At 38.8% G+C, this 16,664-nt stretch overlaps 1 protein-coding gene across 1 annotated transcript in view; it reads left to right on the forward strand.

Moving 5' to 3' along the window:
• Positions 1–1,485: 1,485 nt before the first annotated feature.
• The window catches only part of SPATA16 (spermatogenesis associated 16), a gene marked incomplete at both ends in the record, with an annotated part of 281,161 nt that continues 265,982 nt past the window's right edge, over positions 1,486–16,664 (forward strand). The window contains one exon of the mRNA XM_080929533.1: positions 1,486–2,100. Coding sequence (XP_080785659.1) covers positions 1,486–2,100 — 615 coding nt within the window. The remainder of the gene's footprint in view (positions 2,101–16,664) is intronic.

A 16,664-nucleotide genomic window follows, 5' to 3' on the forward strand; every position in this document is an offset into this window, starting at 1 on the left:
CAGATCCTCTTTCTTTCACAGCAGTGTCTTTCCCATTTGACTTTTATTATGAGGTCATAAAACTTTCATGGTAGCTTCCTTTATGTTCATATATATCTTAATCCTTTTCTATAACACCTATGTATAAGAATAGGGAAAAGGAAAAATATTTACCTCAAAAGATAAATAACAGTTCTATGTCTTCCTTTTTTCCCCTTAAGAATCAACTGGGTCTTGGTTCATGGTGTTTCAAAGGTCCACTGAAGCCAAACTGCTGCCTCTCAAGTAGACAAAGGAAAGCAATCGATATTAGCAAAATACCAAGCTTGAAGAAGCTTCTTAAGTGTTTTGCTTTTGTGAGGGAGTCATCACAGAGATTAATAGAAGCACAAATGTTACATTTTATCTCATTGTGTCTTGTGATCATATTCACCCAGAGCTGGGCTATTGTCTTTTCTCTTTGCATCTTATGTAAGTGTATTTAGAGCTATACTAAAAGGGACACAGCACAGAGGAAAAACTCTAATAAGCAAGGTGGTGGTGAGTGCCCAGAGGTTGCTTCTGCTGAGAGCAGTACTGTGTCCACGGAGAAGCATCAGCCCCCAATCCTTCAGATGTTTTTGTAAAGTAAGGGAACAAATTGTCTCCAGAACAGACTATGATTAAATCAGAGAATCATATGAAGTAAGAACCAGTTATTTATCAATTATTAGATTTAAGGGCATTTTCTATTTTGCAACAAGTGTAGGAGCAGAGTTAGTATGAAAAGACCTCCACATCCGACTGTGAGTGTCAGTCTGTAAGTCACGTCAGTGTGTTGGGAACGTGTTTCATATCGCAAGCCACACTCATGTCATTACCACAGAAACAATGGACACAGGATGGGTACATGACTGAGTCACTGGGAGGCTAAGATCACATTTTTCTAGTCTAAAAGCCTGCTTTAACAAATAGCTGTATTTGAAGATACTCCAACAAGGGCCTTTCCATATTAATAGAGCAAACATATAAAGAAAACACCGTACTCACATTTCCAGAAGTTTTCCCAATGGCGTGGCTGTGGTTTCTGCTCCCAAATCCATCATGCAGGAGAGCAATGGGATATGTAATGAGTCATAGACCACCTGCTTTTCTGGGGAAATGAATATAAAGTTTTTTTTTCAACTTTTTTGTCTTCTAGGGCTATGTATAAGATTTTCCTATTCAATGACTTTTGGCTTCTCATAAGCAGGTCTTTCAATGATGTTCAGCTGTAAATTATTTTTTCAGGCAACATCCAGATGAGCTTGGGGTGAGTTCTTACTTTAGTGAGTTTTGAGACCGAAGCATCCACTGACGAGCGAGTGGATGGTACGAATGCAGCTGTATTCTAAGTGAAACATATCTATGAACAGTATAGGAAAAGCAACTGGCTATTGGCTGAAAAAAAAAAAACCTGGGATTTCAAAGTCGTTGTTTTAGTGGCTTTCTTTGTTCTCACCTCTGCAGGAGTCTAGGGATGGACCAATGGATCCTGGCAAGAGTAAGTGTTTGGAGACGACAGTGAAGAAAGCCTATCGAGATCTGCTTCTCCCAAAGGTAAATACAAGCAAGAAAATGTCCACCTTCACGAACTCCCCCAACAGCCTGGAAGGGACACCTGAGATTAAGAAGAGCTGTGGAGAAAAACAAGCTGAAACCTCAGCTGAGAGAGTCAAACTCACAAAGACCATCAGAGAAAAACAAAGTAACGAGTTGGAGAAGACAGTCCTTAAACGGAAGGCGGATGGTGAAGAAAAGCTGGCCGGAAAGAAAGAGGCCAAGATAACGGAGCTGGACAATCAGCTCGTCACCGCCGTACCTCTGCCTCACATCCCCTTAAAGAACATACTGGATGTGGAAATGAAGCTGGTCTACGTTGATGAAGAGGATGTGAGCTACGAGTTTGCCCAGCCTTACGTGTGCCCTGGGCTTCAGGCAACAGGCCAGACTGCTACCACGATGCCCCCTGCAAGTGTTCGTGATCCCACCAGCCTGCCAGAGATTGACAAATGGCTTCAGGTAGCCTTAAAGGATGCCAGCTCTTGCTATAGACAGAAGAAATACGCCGTGGCAGCAGGGCAGTTCAGAACAGCACTTGAGGTATGGAGTTAAAGACAGTGTAGATGAGCAGGGAGCCATGGAATTAAAAGTTGCAATTACACTGAGTGGTCCTGACCACGGTGTACTGAACAGTGGGTCACGGGGTAAAATTACTTAATGTCAGAACTAGGAGTAGCAAAGCTCCACAAAGCAAGTAAGACGGGCCAGTAGATTGCTATGTCTATTTGTGTTTAACATGCTTTTTCTGATTACAGACCCAGAGGGAAATGGCAACATATGTACAAATGTGCTTGGTTTTATCATTTAGGTAGATGCCTCCAAAAGCTATGGCATATCAGTTCACTTGTAGTGTGTTAAATATATCCTTTCTAAATGCAAGCATTCCATGAGTCCATTAATTGTCCCTTTTATGTAGTCTTTGCCAGCAAACCCTTAGTTTTCAGCACAGGCTGATACTTTACATGGTATATTTGGTGTACCGTGTTATACAATGTTATACATGTTATACGATGTTATACTTGGTACAAATGACATCTTTTTCCCTGACCCAAGCATCACTTCAACTATCCTTCGCATCCCAGTGAACTTTGTGACTATTCTGCCATCTGCAAGCAGGGGAAGCTTGTCTTCTTCATGGCACTAAGAAAGGGCTAATGTACTGAAATAAACCTAGAAATCACTGTTAATCACAGAATAAGTCATGTGAAAAGTATGTGGTCTGATGACTCACTTTTCTTGTGGAGTAAGGAAGTGAGTATCTAAAAGTCCCAATGGCCAGGCACAATTGGGGTCTCCCTGTGTATTTCATTAAGTGGAACCCCCCCCTCCAAACAAAAACAACACATCTCAGTGAATTCTTGATATGTCTGCTGAGCATGGAGACTTGAAAAAAAGTGGAAGAGAAGGAAGTGTGTTCCTTTTGTCTTTGGCTCTTGAGACCGTTCAGTATAGTAATATGACATAAGTGTGCATCAAGGAACACCTTGACAGGGGCCACCAGAAGGAGGCTCTGAGATAATGTAAGGCATTCTGGTATAGATTCAAAGAGTAAAATATTTCCATCACTGCCTACATATTAAAATGTCTAAATCTGTAATGAATCACTAATAGGAAATAACGAACAGTGTTATCCCTAAACATTTAAAAAGGAAATGAGTAACACACATACACGCGCACACCACATAGATTCCCAGATAGATAGAATACGATTCAGTGGCACACAGAGAATTAATTCTTCCATTTTCACAAAGGGTCATCCACACCCCAACTGGAAGTTCAATGTTCCATGCAAACCCTGAGGGCATCATTTCTACATAACATTGCCATCAGTCATAAGTGCTGCAGACCTGGGCTGTCTACCAGCCTCTGAGAGGACTCTCACCTCCACATTGAACTATTTCAGCCCCTAGTCCTCTGACCAAGGACAGAATGCTCCGGGAAGACTGATATAGAGGCCTGTATATTTCTTCAAGTGGCATCGCATTCCCTGCCCGTCTTTCTGCAATAGGTATCTTCCTCATGAAGTAGGGAAAAAGAAAAGGTTGTCTTTATATAAATGAGAAAGAACATAAAAATAAGAAACTGTGTGCTAAAACTCCAAATTAGTACTATGTAAGAAAGTATGAGATACCAGTATTAACTGGAAGAAAATTTATGAAAAAAACCCAGTTTTTCATAAAGCCTAGCATTCATAATGCTAAAAGTTAACACCAAGATTTAATGACTTATAGGTGTGTGTATGCTCAAAACCTGTGTACCTCCCTTCCCCTCTCTCCACTCCCCCTCCTCTCCTCCTCCCTCTCTCCTTCCCCCTCCTTATGCTCTTCTTTCTCTACTTTTCCCCTTCTCTCTCCCCTGGATTTTAGGAAAGCTTTGGATGCTGACACTAATTACTGGTAATTAACAAAGGTAATTATTTTGAGACCAAAACGTTAGCTTAGACATCTGGCCTAGCTTTTGTTTAATTACCTTGGGAGTTAACTTTGAAATCTTCTCTAGGATGTCTCTTAATAAACAAAAGCTGCTGGGAATAGAAAGGTTTCTTTGCTTCTTTAACTCTTCTTTCCGTGAACTTAAACTTCCCAATGTGATACTTCCTTGGAGTTCTCAGATGCTAACATGCAGCACAGCCTTTTCTCACTGCTTGATGTGGTTTTTAAGTGAGGCAGGATGGAGACAAGCTGAAATGACAGCCAGGGTACTAGAGGGAAGGGTGTATCACAGATATCTGTGTGAGTGGAACATAGTACTATTTAACTGTAAATGGCAGAAACTCTGAAATGCATGTTAGGAGATGGAGATAAATTTGTTTCATAGAAGTACATGTAGCCAATAATAAGTACAGTATGATCTTCAAATTTTATATATTATATGTTATATATATATATATATGTGTGTATTATAAATGTATATGCATTGTGTATTTATACTATGTAATGTATAGTATACAACATATAGAATAACAAGCACTGTCCACAGTGCTGGACTCAGCACTCTCACTGCTTTCTGACTGGCCAGAATTTCATCATGGAACCATACAAAGCTGAAGTGGGGGCCTGGGAAAGCAGCATACCCACTTCTCACACTGGGAGATTCTAGGAAACAGGAAGAAAGACAGTCGAGGAGTCTCTCACTGAGAGTATTTATTATTAGGAACCTATCAGAAGGCATACACCAGGCTTGCTAAGTAAGTGGAAGACCATCAGTTATGGCAGCATATAAAGTATGAATAGATGTGGCTGAAGACAGGACCAGCAGTGAAGCAGAAAGCAATGCTCTAGCCAAATCTGAAAATTTCAAAATATGTATTAATTAGTAATTTCTTTTCCAAAACATCAAAAGCCTTTGGTGGTAGTTTGAATAGGAATGGTCCCATAGACTCATATGTTTGAATGCTTAATCATTAGGGAACACTGCTACTTGACAAGGCTTGGAGGTGTGGCCTTCTTGGAGTAGGTGTGGCCTTCTTAGAGGAAGTGTGCCACTGGGGGTGGTCTTTGGGGTTTCAAATGCTCAAGCCAGGGACAGCATCTTTCTCTTCCTTCAGCTCTGGATGTAGAACTCCCAGATACCATATCAGCCTGCATGCCACCATGCTCCCTGCCATCAGGATAATGGACTAAACTTTGGAAACTTTAAGCTAGCCCCAATTATATGCTTTCCTTCATGAGAGTTGTCATGGTCGTGGGGTCTCTTTAGAGCAGTAGAACACTGACTAAGACACCTTTGTTTTTGACAATCACAAGCTACACAGATAAATTTCTAATAGTGTTTTGGGTAAAAATAAAGAAGTACACAAAGTCTCAGACTTTAACTCCTTAAAAGCAGTCAGTGCTCAGTATTTCATAAAAATATCTGGTATTTAGGTAAATGTACTCAGTGAAGTAATTTATCTCTGTGTGCTTTATTTTTCCTGTGTAAACTTGAACCAAGTACGAAGGTCAGGTTAGTTCTGAAGTTCATACAAATCGGTCTTTTTCTCTCTTGTATCTGTGTTCCTATCAGAAGTTAAACCTTTTAATCAAAAAGCATAAACTGATGATAAAGGCAGTAGTTCATATTATTTTTACTCCAAATGCTATATCCCTCTAGTTTTTAGGGGATAACTGTAAAGTCACTCATTGGTGAGTACAAGATTGCTCAACATCTCTTGCTATAAAGGCTTTAATTCATCATTTTGGTTCCTGAAACACATGGTGAAAGAAGAGAACCAGCTCCTGAAATATGATTTTATCCATGTGTGTGCTATGTCACATGCATGTGTGAGCATGTGCCTATACACTCAGCAATAATTAAGATTTTAAAAATCTACTCACTATCAAAATCATAAAGACTCTTTGAGTAAAAGCACAAGATTAGTTTTGTGGAATTACATTTACACATTAATAAATGCATGATAGTAATCAATAAACTACTTAGGTGCCAATAAAATATAGGAAAAATGTGGGCTAGGGAAATGGCTCAACACCCTTTCTTCTCTTTTGGAAGACCTGAGTTTAGTCAACAACACCAATCTCAGTGGCTCACAAATGTTTGTAACTCCAACTCCAGAGGATCAAATATGCTCTGCTAGATTCTGGTTACACACACACACACACACACACACACATACAGAGAGAGAGAGAGAGAGAGAGAGAGAGAGAGAGAGAGAGAGAGAGAGAGAGAAGGAGAGAGAGAGAAGAAGAAGGAAGAGGAGGGGAGGGAGGGAGGAGAGAATATTTTTAAGTAGAAAAATATTAGTCAAACATTCTTGCTATACTCCTCTCATGGGAGGAATAATTAATAACAATTGCCAACATCCAAGAATATAGTAATCAGGTGTTCCTTGTAACTTGCAGGGAAAACATTCAAAGGAAAAATTACCAAAGGCTCTACCTCTGTCACCTGCAAACTGATATCATGGCCCCCACCTTAATCATGGGGTTTTAGTATTTCAAAATCCTCAACATTCTGAATTAGAACAAGTCTGTAGATGCCCTTTAAGGTTTATGGTTTCAAAGAGCTCCACTTGAACCAGCCATAGAAAACAAGGTTTGTCCTCCACAACTGAAGCTTTCTGTTCTGATTGGAACACACAGGAAGGAACTAATCTTTCCTGTCTTAATGCCCAACTGACCTCACAGTGAAATAATTACTCATCACTCACAGCACAGAACGTGTTCTGTGTTTTGGGTAGTATGATTTACGTTTTAGGGTTATTTGGACTCATTTTTTTTTTCTATTTTGTTCCCCAAATAAGCCATGGCATAGGGTTGTTACATTGCTGTGGTCATTGCCACTGCTCAAGGGATAACCAGGTTAAGTGACCTGCTCATAGGCTCCTGCTGACACTTGTGGAGGCTGGGTCTGAACACAGCTTGATTTCACAACTTAGTAGTTTAAGTGCTGTGTCTGTGCTACTAGGAGAAAGTTGATTGGAAATAGAGGATTCCAGAGGGACCCACCCCTGCAGAGTTGGAGACTACTTTTAAACAAATCCCAGATGGCCCTTGGGCACACTGAAGAGTGCTAGGTCTGAGTGTGCCTGCCTGAACCATTTACTGTGATTGCTCAGGTGTTGAATGCCCTCCACAGGCCCATGTGATGGAGGCTTGGATCCCAAGGTGACACTTCAGAAGATAAGTAAGGTAAACTTTGAAAGGAGTGGTGAGAGATGGGTGTCGGCCATTGAAGGTGTGCCCCAAGAAACTTATGGAAGGGCAGGCTCTTGCTTTCTCTTTACTCTCTGGATCACGGTGTAAGTGAATTGATTCAGCAAACCTTTCTGCCATAGTATGTTTACTCTGCTTCACCCCAGGCACAAAACGGGGCAGCCAGTCATGAACTAGAATGTCCAAAACCGTGGAACATAACTTTCCTCTCTTTATACCGTGAATGTCTATCTCAAGAGTCATGATGGCACAAAGCTCACACATGTGCCTCACTCTGTAGCTCCCCCTCTAACATTCCTTTCTGTCCAACAGCGGACCTGTAGGAAACACTTTCTTCTTTTTAAGCAGTTGATTCAATATCAATGGTTCAGAAATGGGGAATTTCACAAATCTGTAAAAAGTTAAGCTCTTGAGAGGCTGTCTTAGAGTTTTTATTGTTATAATAAAACACCATGAACGAAACTAACGTGGGGGAAGAAAGGGTTCTTTCAGCTCACAACTCTTAGGACGCTCTCCATCATGGAAGTAAGTCAAGGCAGAACCTCAAAACAACAACCTAGAGGCAAAAAAGGAAGCAAAGGCTATGAGGAAGTGCTTCTTACTGGCTTCCTCCCCGAGGCCTCCATTGTTATATATCTAAGACCACCTTCCCAAGACTGGCCTGCCCACTGTGGGATAGGCCCTTCCACACCAATCACCAACTAAAGAAATGCACTTTAAAAGAAAAGACTTGCCTACAGGGAACCTTATGTAGGCATTTTCTCAACTGAGGTTCCTGTTCTCAGATAACTCCAGCTGAGTCAAGTTGACCAAAATAAACAACCAGCACGGAGGGTGGGGGTGGCAGGGGGTTGGCATGGCAGGTCTGTTATGCAAGAGCATCACAAACTGACCTTTCACTATCACCATGTCATCAAAGATGGAGCAGCTTAACAATAGCACCCCCCCCCAAAAAAAAAGACCCACAAAAACAAAAACTAGAATAGAAAGAAAATGGAAATGTCATACTCTGAAAATAGAAAACGTTTTGAAAATGGATTATATTGTAATTTTGCAGAAAGCTCACTATGTTGTCTGTTTCTTATTTCACCTTAGACTAGGGAAACATGGGTCTAAGAACCATCTTTGGGAATCATTGTTCTAGAACATATTTCCCTTATGGTAATCTTTAAGTCTCCAAGACGATAGAGTCTGTACCAGGCCTTCTGATAAGATTACTTGCAGTGTAATGGAATTTGGTAGGAGGCAGGTCCATTTTGGAGGCCATTCAAGGGGGTTTATTTAATGAAGTAGCAAAAATATCTCATTATAGGGCAGCCTCACCTATAATTGCTCTACTGAGAATAATTCTGTAGCAAGTCTCTAGGGCCTCACAATGTGAATATCCCAGAAAGCTTAATTTAAATGGATTCTAACACAGTATTGCTTTGTGCAGTAGAATCAGGTACTGAGTATCTGGGCTGGTGTATTACACAGCTATGGGTTTCCCGTTGATTTCAATATACAGTTCTCTTTTACTGTTTTTATTAGCACACAAAAATGAGATACATGGTTATATTTTCACACATAGGTCATTATACTTTGCTCTTATTGCCACCCATTGTCTTCCCCTTCCTTCCTCTTTCCTTGCTAGATTCTTCATTAACACCACTAATCCCCAATTTTCTGTCATTTATTCATGTATTTATGAAATATATATCTGTGTGTGTACATATTCTATTTTCATATCTTACACACACACACACACACACACACACACACACACACTTAAATCTAAATTATACATAAAAGAGAAAACATGGTACTTGTCTTTACAACAAATTTCATACATATTTCCATAGTCATTGGACGGGTATCCATCCCACTGTGACTCTTCTTCCTCAATATTCTCACCAGAACTGGAGCAAAACCATTACTGTTTGTTCATTTGAGTAGTACCATCTAGGAAAGAATTCCAAAACTTAACTAAGAAAACTATCCAATCAATAAATGAGCTAATAAATCAAAATGACAGTTCTCAAAGGAAGAAGTCCTAATGGTCAATAAATATTTGAAAATGTTCAACATGATTAGCCTTCGGGGAAATGTAAAATCAAACTGCCTTGAGATCCCAGCTTGTCCCAGTTATATGTCCTGTGAAGAAAACAAGGGGAAGCAAGTTCTAGGGAATTTGCCCTAAACACTGTTCTAGTTCAAGACAGTCACTTTCAAATATATCATCACTGTAACTCCTTAAATTAGCTACTCACACCCCCCTTTTAGAGGCAGAGGAAGCAAAACAAAACCAGAACCTGTTTTTAAAAGCTAAGCTACTTAAGGGGCCACACCCAGTCTATGACAGGGCTATTCATGCCCCAAATTCTTTGCTCTTCCCACTGAAAGATGTATAAAAGTTGTATAGGGATACTGTTTAAAATGCATATCTAACATGTGTCACTTCAAAGTAAGTTCCCAGATGTTGCCAATGGTGCTGTTCCAGGAGCCACTCTGGGTAGCAGGGGCCTATATGGCCAGGTAGTAGTTGATTGGCAGGTAGCTGTTATTATCCTTTGGGCATATTGTCAGGAAATAGTTCCGCATACCTACCACCACAATTCTAGGCAGCCACAGAAGTGCAGGGCTGTCATGAGCATGATGCTGAGTTTTTGTGCTCAGAATCTCTGACTGATGCGGTACTCCTGTGTGGTGTTGCTGATTGACTTTCTTTACTCCTAAGAATGCAATGAGGGAGAAATGACAACAACTTGTGGCCAAATGCTGTCATGCAGGATGTCAGCAACTTTATAACTCAGTTCATGATAAAAGCATAATTTATGTACAAGTTATCACAGAACTCAACTTCTTGAGCCTCACAATGTATTTAAAACATAAAATTTTAAAATGTCAGCATTCCAAATGGTTTCGCTCAACTGCTTGTTAATAGCATTGTTAATCCATATGTCTCTTTGTGGGTGATTAACAATGAAAATGTGCAGTCCTAAGTACCTTCCTAGTATGCACACAATTCTGGGTTTGGTCTTGAGAACCAGAAACAAAAAATCTAATCTGCTTTTAATTATATTTAAAATTGTCCAAACAATAACCCAAATAATGCATTGTTCTCTACCATATAACTCATTTGGAAGGGCTGATCCCCATCAAAGACTGTTGTAAATGATTAGCTGCTTGTGACAAAAATATAAGCCTTCTCTTGAATGCACAAATCAGGAAGCCAGAAATAGTTCATTTTCTCTTAGTTTCCAGGTACAAAACTGTTGAACTTTGTATGTTCAAGATTTTTGTTTGTTGCTGGGTTTGTACATCCATAACCAATAAGAATTTAGTGATTAAAGACCCTTGAAAAATGTTAGCAAATTTTCATGGCAGAAAAATACATAATGTGTATTTCCCTTGATCTCAAAAATAAAATAATAAATTGAATGATTTTCTTTTCCTAAGTTTGTTCGTTGACAATATTATCCATGCACACAATACATACTGGTTACCCTCATCCCGCCCTGTCCTATCTCCCACCTGCCTCTTCTACTTTTCCTGTTCCCTACAAATTCCTGTCTCTCTTTCCTGACTGTGTTGTTTATAGCCCAAGGTGGTTAGGCATTGACACCATGGGTTTGCAGGTATTTGTCAGAGCACAGTGGCCTCAGGACTTGGACACCACTGAAGGCAATGACTACCATTCTTTCAGAATCTACCAGGAACTGATAGTTCTAGTTCAGCAGTAAGGGGTTGGGATACATGAGCTCTTTCCTCTGTGCATAACTGATTGTTCACAAAACCAATTTTCTGCATGTTCATTGAAGGTAACCACAGCTCCTTTGAGTTCCTAACTGTATGAGAATTGCTCTTTATAGCCCCGCACTTTGTCTTCTGACTCCTTCCTCTAAAATATTCTCTGAGCTTTAAAGGCTGTGGTAAAAATGTGTTATTTAGACCTGGTCCCTCAGCTGTCATTACTTTTCAGCATCTTGGACAACAATCTGCATTCAGTACAGTGTAATGCAGAGAGAGCTTTCTTTAATCAAGGCTGAGAGTAGTTTTCATCTGTAGGTATAAATGGATATTTAGAAGGCAGTTTGATGCTATTCAGTTTATTTAAGCAGTAATAATAAGCTATCCCATTAGACCTCTGACCTCTGCAGGCATGAGTTGTTAGGCAGGCTTATAATAATAGGCATGGGTTTTCTTGTGGGAACAGAATTCTAATATAGTTGGAAGGTGTTGGATTGCAACCATAACAGGTGTGTCACTACTGCATGGATAGGCACATCTTCTCTAAGGATGAGAAGCCCGACAGTTCTCTTTAACACAATGAAAACGTGATTCCCATAAGCCAGGCTCTGCCACCCCCTTTTCTCTGACTGCCCTGACTCCCATTGAGCTTCCTTCCATTGTCCATACAGAAACACCTATGGACAGACAATGCAGGGAAGGGAAGAAAGCTTCCTTCCTGGAATTTAGTTCCCATAGTACAGGAGACAAGGCCAAGTGAGGCCTTCTGTGCAGTTGATTATCCCACGAAAACTAAGCTTGCTTTTTCCTCCAGTCATGGTAAAGCACACAAGGGGTGCAGGAGAGATTTTAAACAAATCTGTCTGTACTGGATTTTTTTTGGTCACATTATAAATGAGAGAAGAGCCACAATCCATTGGATAAAGCCACAGACCTTGAAGATTTTAATATAATTATAATGCTCTGGAGATCTAACAAATCCATGTGGCCACTATCACAGAGTCTGACACAAATATGTAGGGCCTGCACAAGGAGCAGGCTTTACACACTGACCATTTCAGCTCCATGAGTATTGATTGAACAACTATGAATTGAAACCCCAACATCCTAGATGACCATAATTTCTTCTTTTAATCACTTACAATAGGTGATTAGTGCCAAACATTTTAAAAAGAATTGGTAGCTATATAAACATCCTAAAACTATTTTTATAGCCAAACTTTATTTTTTTATTTTTTTTAATTGAACAACTTTATTTTAAAAAAAACAAAGATAAGTGTACAGATTTTAAAAGCATTTTTGCATAAAAGTATATGAATACTTTTTTGTCAGTACTTGATTTTTTTTAAGGTTTGATAGTATGCATTAAAATCTTACTAGTTACAATGAGTATAAAGTTCACCTAAAACAAGACGTAACCTGGAAAAAAAATCAAAGTTTTCTTGGTGTGTAAAGATTAAGAATAATGGCTTTTCATTTTCTTTTTTCTTTTTCTTTTCTTTTTTTTTTTTTTTTTTTTTTTTTTTTTTTTTTTTTTGGCCTTTGTCTTTCCTAAACATCATATAGTCTGTGAGTTGTTTCTGGGGTGTTCAGAGCTTTCTGGGGTAAGTATCCAGGTATCAGTGACTGCATATTATGTCTGTTCTTTTGTGACTGGGTTACCTCATGCAGAATGATATTCTCTAGTTGCATCCATTTTGTTAAGAATTTCATAAAGTCATTTTTTCTGATAGCTGAGTAGTACTCGATTGTATAAATATACCAAAATTTTTGCATTTATTTATCTACTGAAGGACATCTGAGTTCTTTTAAGCGTCTGGCTATTATAAATAGGGCTGCTATGAACATTGTGGTACATGTGTCTTTGTCATATGTTGGGGCTTTTCTGGGGTATATGCCCAGAAGTGGAATAACTGGGTCTTCAGGTAGTACTATGTCCAATTTTCTAAGGAACTGCCAGACTGTTTTCCAGAGTAGTTGTACCAGTTTACAACCCCACCAACAGTGGAGAAGTGTTCCTCTTTCTCCTCATTCTCACCAGTATCTGCTGTCATCTGAGTTTTTGATCTTAGCCATTCTGACTGGTGTGAGGTGGAATCTCAGGGTTGTTTTGATTTGCATTTTACTGGTGGATAATGATATTGAGCACTTCCTTAGATGCTTCTCAGTCATTCAATATCCCTCAATTGGGAATGTTTTGTTTAGCTCTGTACTTAATTTTTAAGAAGGTTGTTTGATTCTCTGGTGTCTAACTTCTTGAGTTCTTTGTATACCTGGATATTAGGCCTCTATAAGATGTGGGGTTGGAAAAGATCTTTTCCCAATATGTTGGCTGCCATTTTGTTTTCTTGACAGTATCCTTAGCCTTATAGAAACTATGCAATCACATTAAGTCACATTTGTCAATATTTGACCTTAGAGCACGAGCCATTGGTGTTCTGTTGAGGAAATTTTCCCCTGTGCCTATGTGTACTAAGATTTTCCCTACTTTCTCATCTAATAGTTTCATTGTACTTGGTTTAATGTGGAGATCTTTGATCCACTTGCACTTGAGCTTTGTAAAAGGAGATAAGAAAGGCTCTATTTTCATTCTTCTGCATTCTGAGTGCCAGTTGTACCAACATCATTTGTTGAAGAGGCTGTTCTTTTTCCATTGAATGTTTACAGCTCCTTTGTCAAAAATCAAGTGACCATATATGTGATGGCTCATTTCTGGATCTTCTATTCTATTCCATTGATCCATGTGCCTATCTCTGTACCAGTACCATGCAGTTTTTAATACAATTGCCTTGTAATATAGCTTGAGGTCAGGGATGGTGATTCCCACAGACGTTTTCTTCTTGTTGAGGATGGATTTAGCCATTGTAGGTCTTTTGTTATTACAGATAAAATTTCACATTGCTCTTTCCAACTCTATGAACAATTGGGTTGGAATTTTGATGGGGATTGCATTGAATTTGTAGATTGCTTTTGGTAAGATGGCCATTTTTACAATGTTGATCCTTCCAATTCATGAGCATGGGAGATCTTTCCATTTTCTGAGATCTTCCTCGATTTCCTTCTTCAGAGATTTTAAGTTCTTGTCATATAAGTCCTTCACTTGCTTAGTTAGAGTCACACCAAGGTATTTCATATTGTTTGTGACTATTGTGAAGGGTATCTTTTCCCTAATTTCTTTCTTTCCATGTTTGTCCTTTGAGTAGAGGAAGGCTACTGATTTGTTTGAGTTAATTTTGTATCCAGCCACTTTTCTGAACTTGTTTATCAGCTGTAGAAGTTCTCTGGTGGAATTTTTGGGGACACTTAAGTACACTATCATGTCATCTGCAAATAGTGATGTTTTTACTTCTTCCTTTCCAATTTGTATCCCTTTGATTTCCTTTTGCTGTCTAATTGCTCCAGCCAGGAATTCCAGTACTATGTTAAATAGGTAGAGAGAGAGTGGCACTTGTTCTATGACCGATTATACGGTCAAGTTTGGAGATGGTGCTGTGAGGTGCTGAGAAAAAGGTTCTGTTGACTTCTTTTATGCACATGGTCATCTCATTTTTAAGGGTAGGAAAGTTTTCTTCTACTCTTTTGCTGAAGATATTTACTGTGCCTCTTAGTTAATATTCCTCACCCTCTTCTATTCCTATTATCCTTAGGTTTGGACTTCTCATTGTGTCCACAATCTCCTAGACATTTTGGGTTAGGAGCTTTTTGGCTTTTGCATCTTCTCTGACTGTTTTGTCTATGTTTTCCATGTTGTCTTCAGCCCCTGAGATTCTATCTTCCATCTCTTGTAGTCTGTTGGAGATGCTTGCATCTGTGACTACTGATTTTTTTTTTTAGGTTTTCTACCTCCAGTGTTGTCTCTTTTAGTGTTTTCTTTACTGTTTCCATTTTCATTTTAAATTTCTTCTTCGATTCCTTCATCTCTTTGGTTCTGTTTTCCTCTAGTTCTTTGATTTCTTTGAGTGTTTTTCTTGTTTCCTCTTTAAAAGCATCTATTTCTTTATGCTTTTCCTCCCATTCTTGTTTAAAGATGTCTACCATCATCTTGAGGTATGATTTCAGGTCTGAGTCTTCTTTTTCTGGAGCGTTTGGCATTCCACTGTTTGCTGTAATGGGAGATCTGGGTTCTGATGTTGCCAGGTTGTCTTGGTTTCCATTGGCTAAGTTCTTTTGCTTTCATCTTGTTTTCAGTGTTTGCTTTTCATCTTTCTTGTGTACCTGGCCTGTGTCCCTGGATTTCCACTGTTCCCAGTGGCAAATGTCCTGAGCATTTGGTCTGCACACAGGGCCCTAAAACTATTGTCAAACATCCAGAGAAAAGTTTGGTAGTCCATACATGTCATCTCAGTAGTTTAGCAACTTGAGGATCAAACATGTCAAAATGATAGCAAGAGACAATCCAGGTTACATGTCAGTCATCTTAATATGGTCATTTTCATAGCATATGTATCCAGAAATGTCCCAGTGACCTCTCCTGGTATCTTTGACAACTTCTGAATTCAGTGCAATCCCTGTGTGTAAACTCAGAATAAGCCAACTTAAAAATTAAAAAGCAAATATATATATATATTTTTTTTAATGGCCTGAAAATTTTATGCTTTGGAAGCCTACATTTAAAAATGCCTTCAAATGAATTCAAAGGAAAATTATTTTTGCTTAATAACTCCTCTCCTATTAAATACCTAGAAATATGTTGATGCTAAACTCTGACTAATGGCTAGTTAATTTCTCTCTCTGAAATATTAAAATGACTTCATGTCTAAAGACCTCACCAAAAACAATGTTTGACTGATCCATAGGAAGCTGATCAAAATCTGACTGATGAGTGAGGTCATTTTTGTTTGATTCAAGTGACAGTAAATGTTAATATAATAAAGTTAACTCAGTGATCATTACAAATCAAATCCCAATCAACCCAGCTTCAGAATTCTTACACATCCCTACACTGTAAGGAAACTGAGTTTCCTCTCAGAATTCACATGCACTAAAGCTGAGTAATCTAGTGCAAATACTTGATAACATTACCAAATACCACCCCTGTTATCCCTTTGTTTGTTTTGTTTTTGTTTTTGTTTTTGTTTTGTTTGCAGAGTGACCGAAGCTATACAAAATGAAAAACAGTGGTCCCACTCTTTCCTCTCCCCCCTGCCTCTATTGAGCCTTCAGCCTTGCTTCACAGTGCAGCTCAGTGTTTAGACAGATGCTTGGTAGGCTGTCTAGAAGCATTCTACTCTACTTGGTCCCAGAAACCTAGCGTGGAGATATAGGTTACTCTTCTTTTTTATTATTAAACAGCTTAATTTTAGAAAACAGAGATAAATGTACAGATGTTTAAAACATTTTACATAAAACTATATGAATACATTTTTGTCAGTCCTTGATTATTTTAAAGGTTTGATAATATGCATTGAAATCTTACTAGTTACAATAATCATAAAGTACTTGTAAAACAAAATGTAACATGGAAATAGTCAAAGTTTTTTTTTGGTGTGTAAAGATTAAACATACTGATTTATAAATACCAAGAATTGCCACAAGGCTATATTCTTGGCTCTTGAATTATTAATGATATAAGGTCTAGGTGTACCACACTCTGAGAGGGTACTATACACTTTTTTTTTCTAAGAAGTACTAAGGCTTCCACTTTTTGGCCTTTTTTGTGAGCTTCATACAGTTTATGAATTGTTTCTTGGGTATTTAGAGCTTTCTGGGGCTAGTATCCAATTA

Source organism: Micromys minutus (assembly GCF_963924665.1).
Source record: "Micromys minutus genome assembly, chromosome: 15".
NCBI lineage: Eukaryota > Metazoa > Chordata > Mammalia > Rodentia > Muridae > Micromys > Micromys minutus.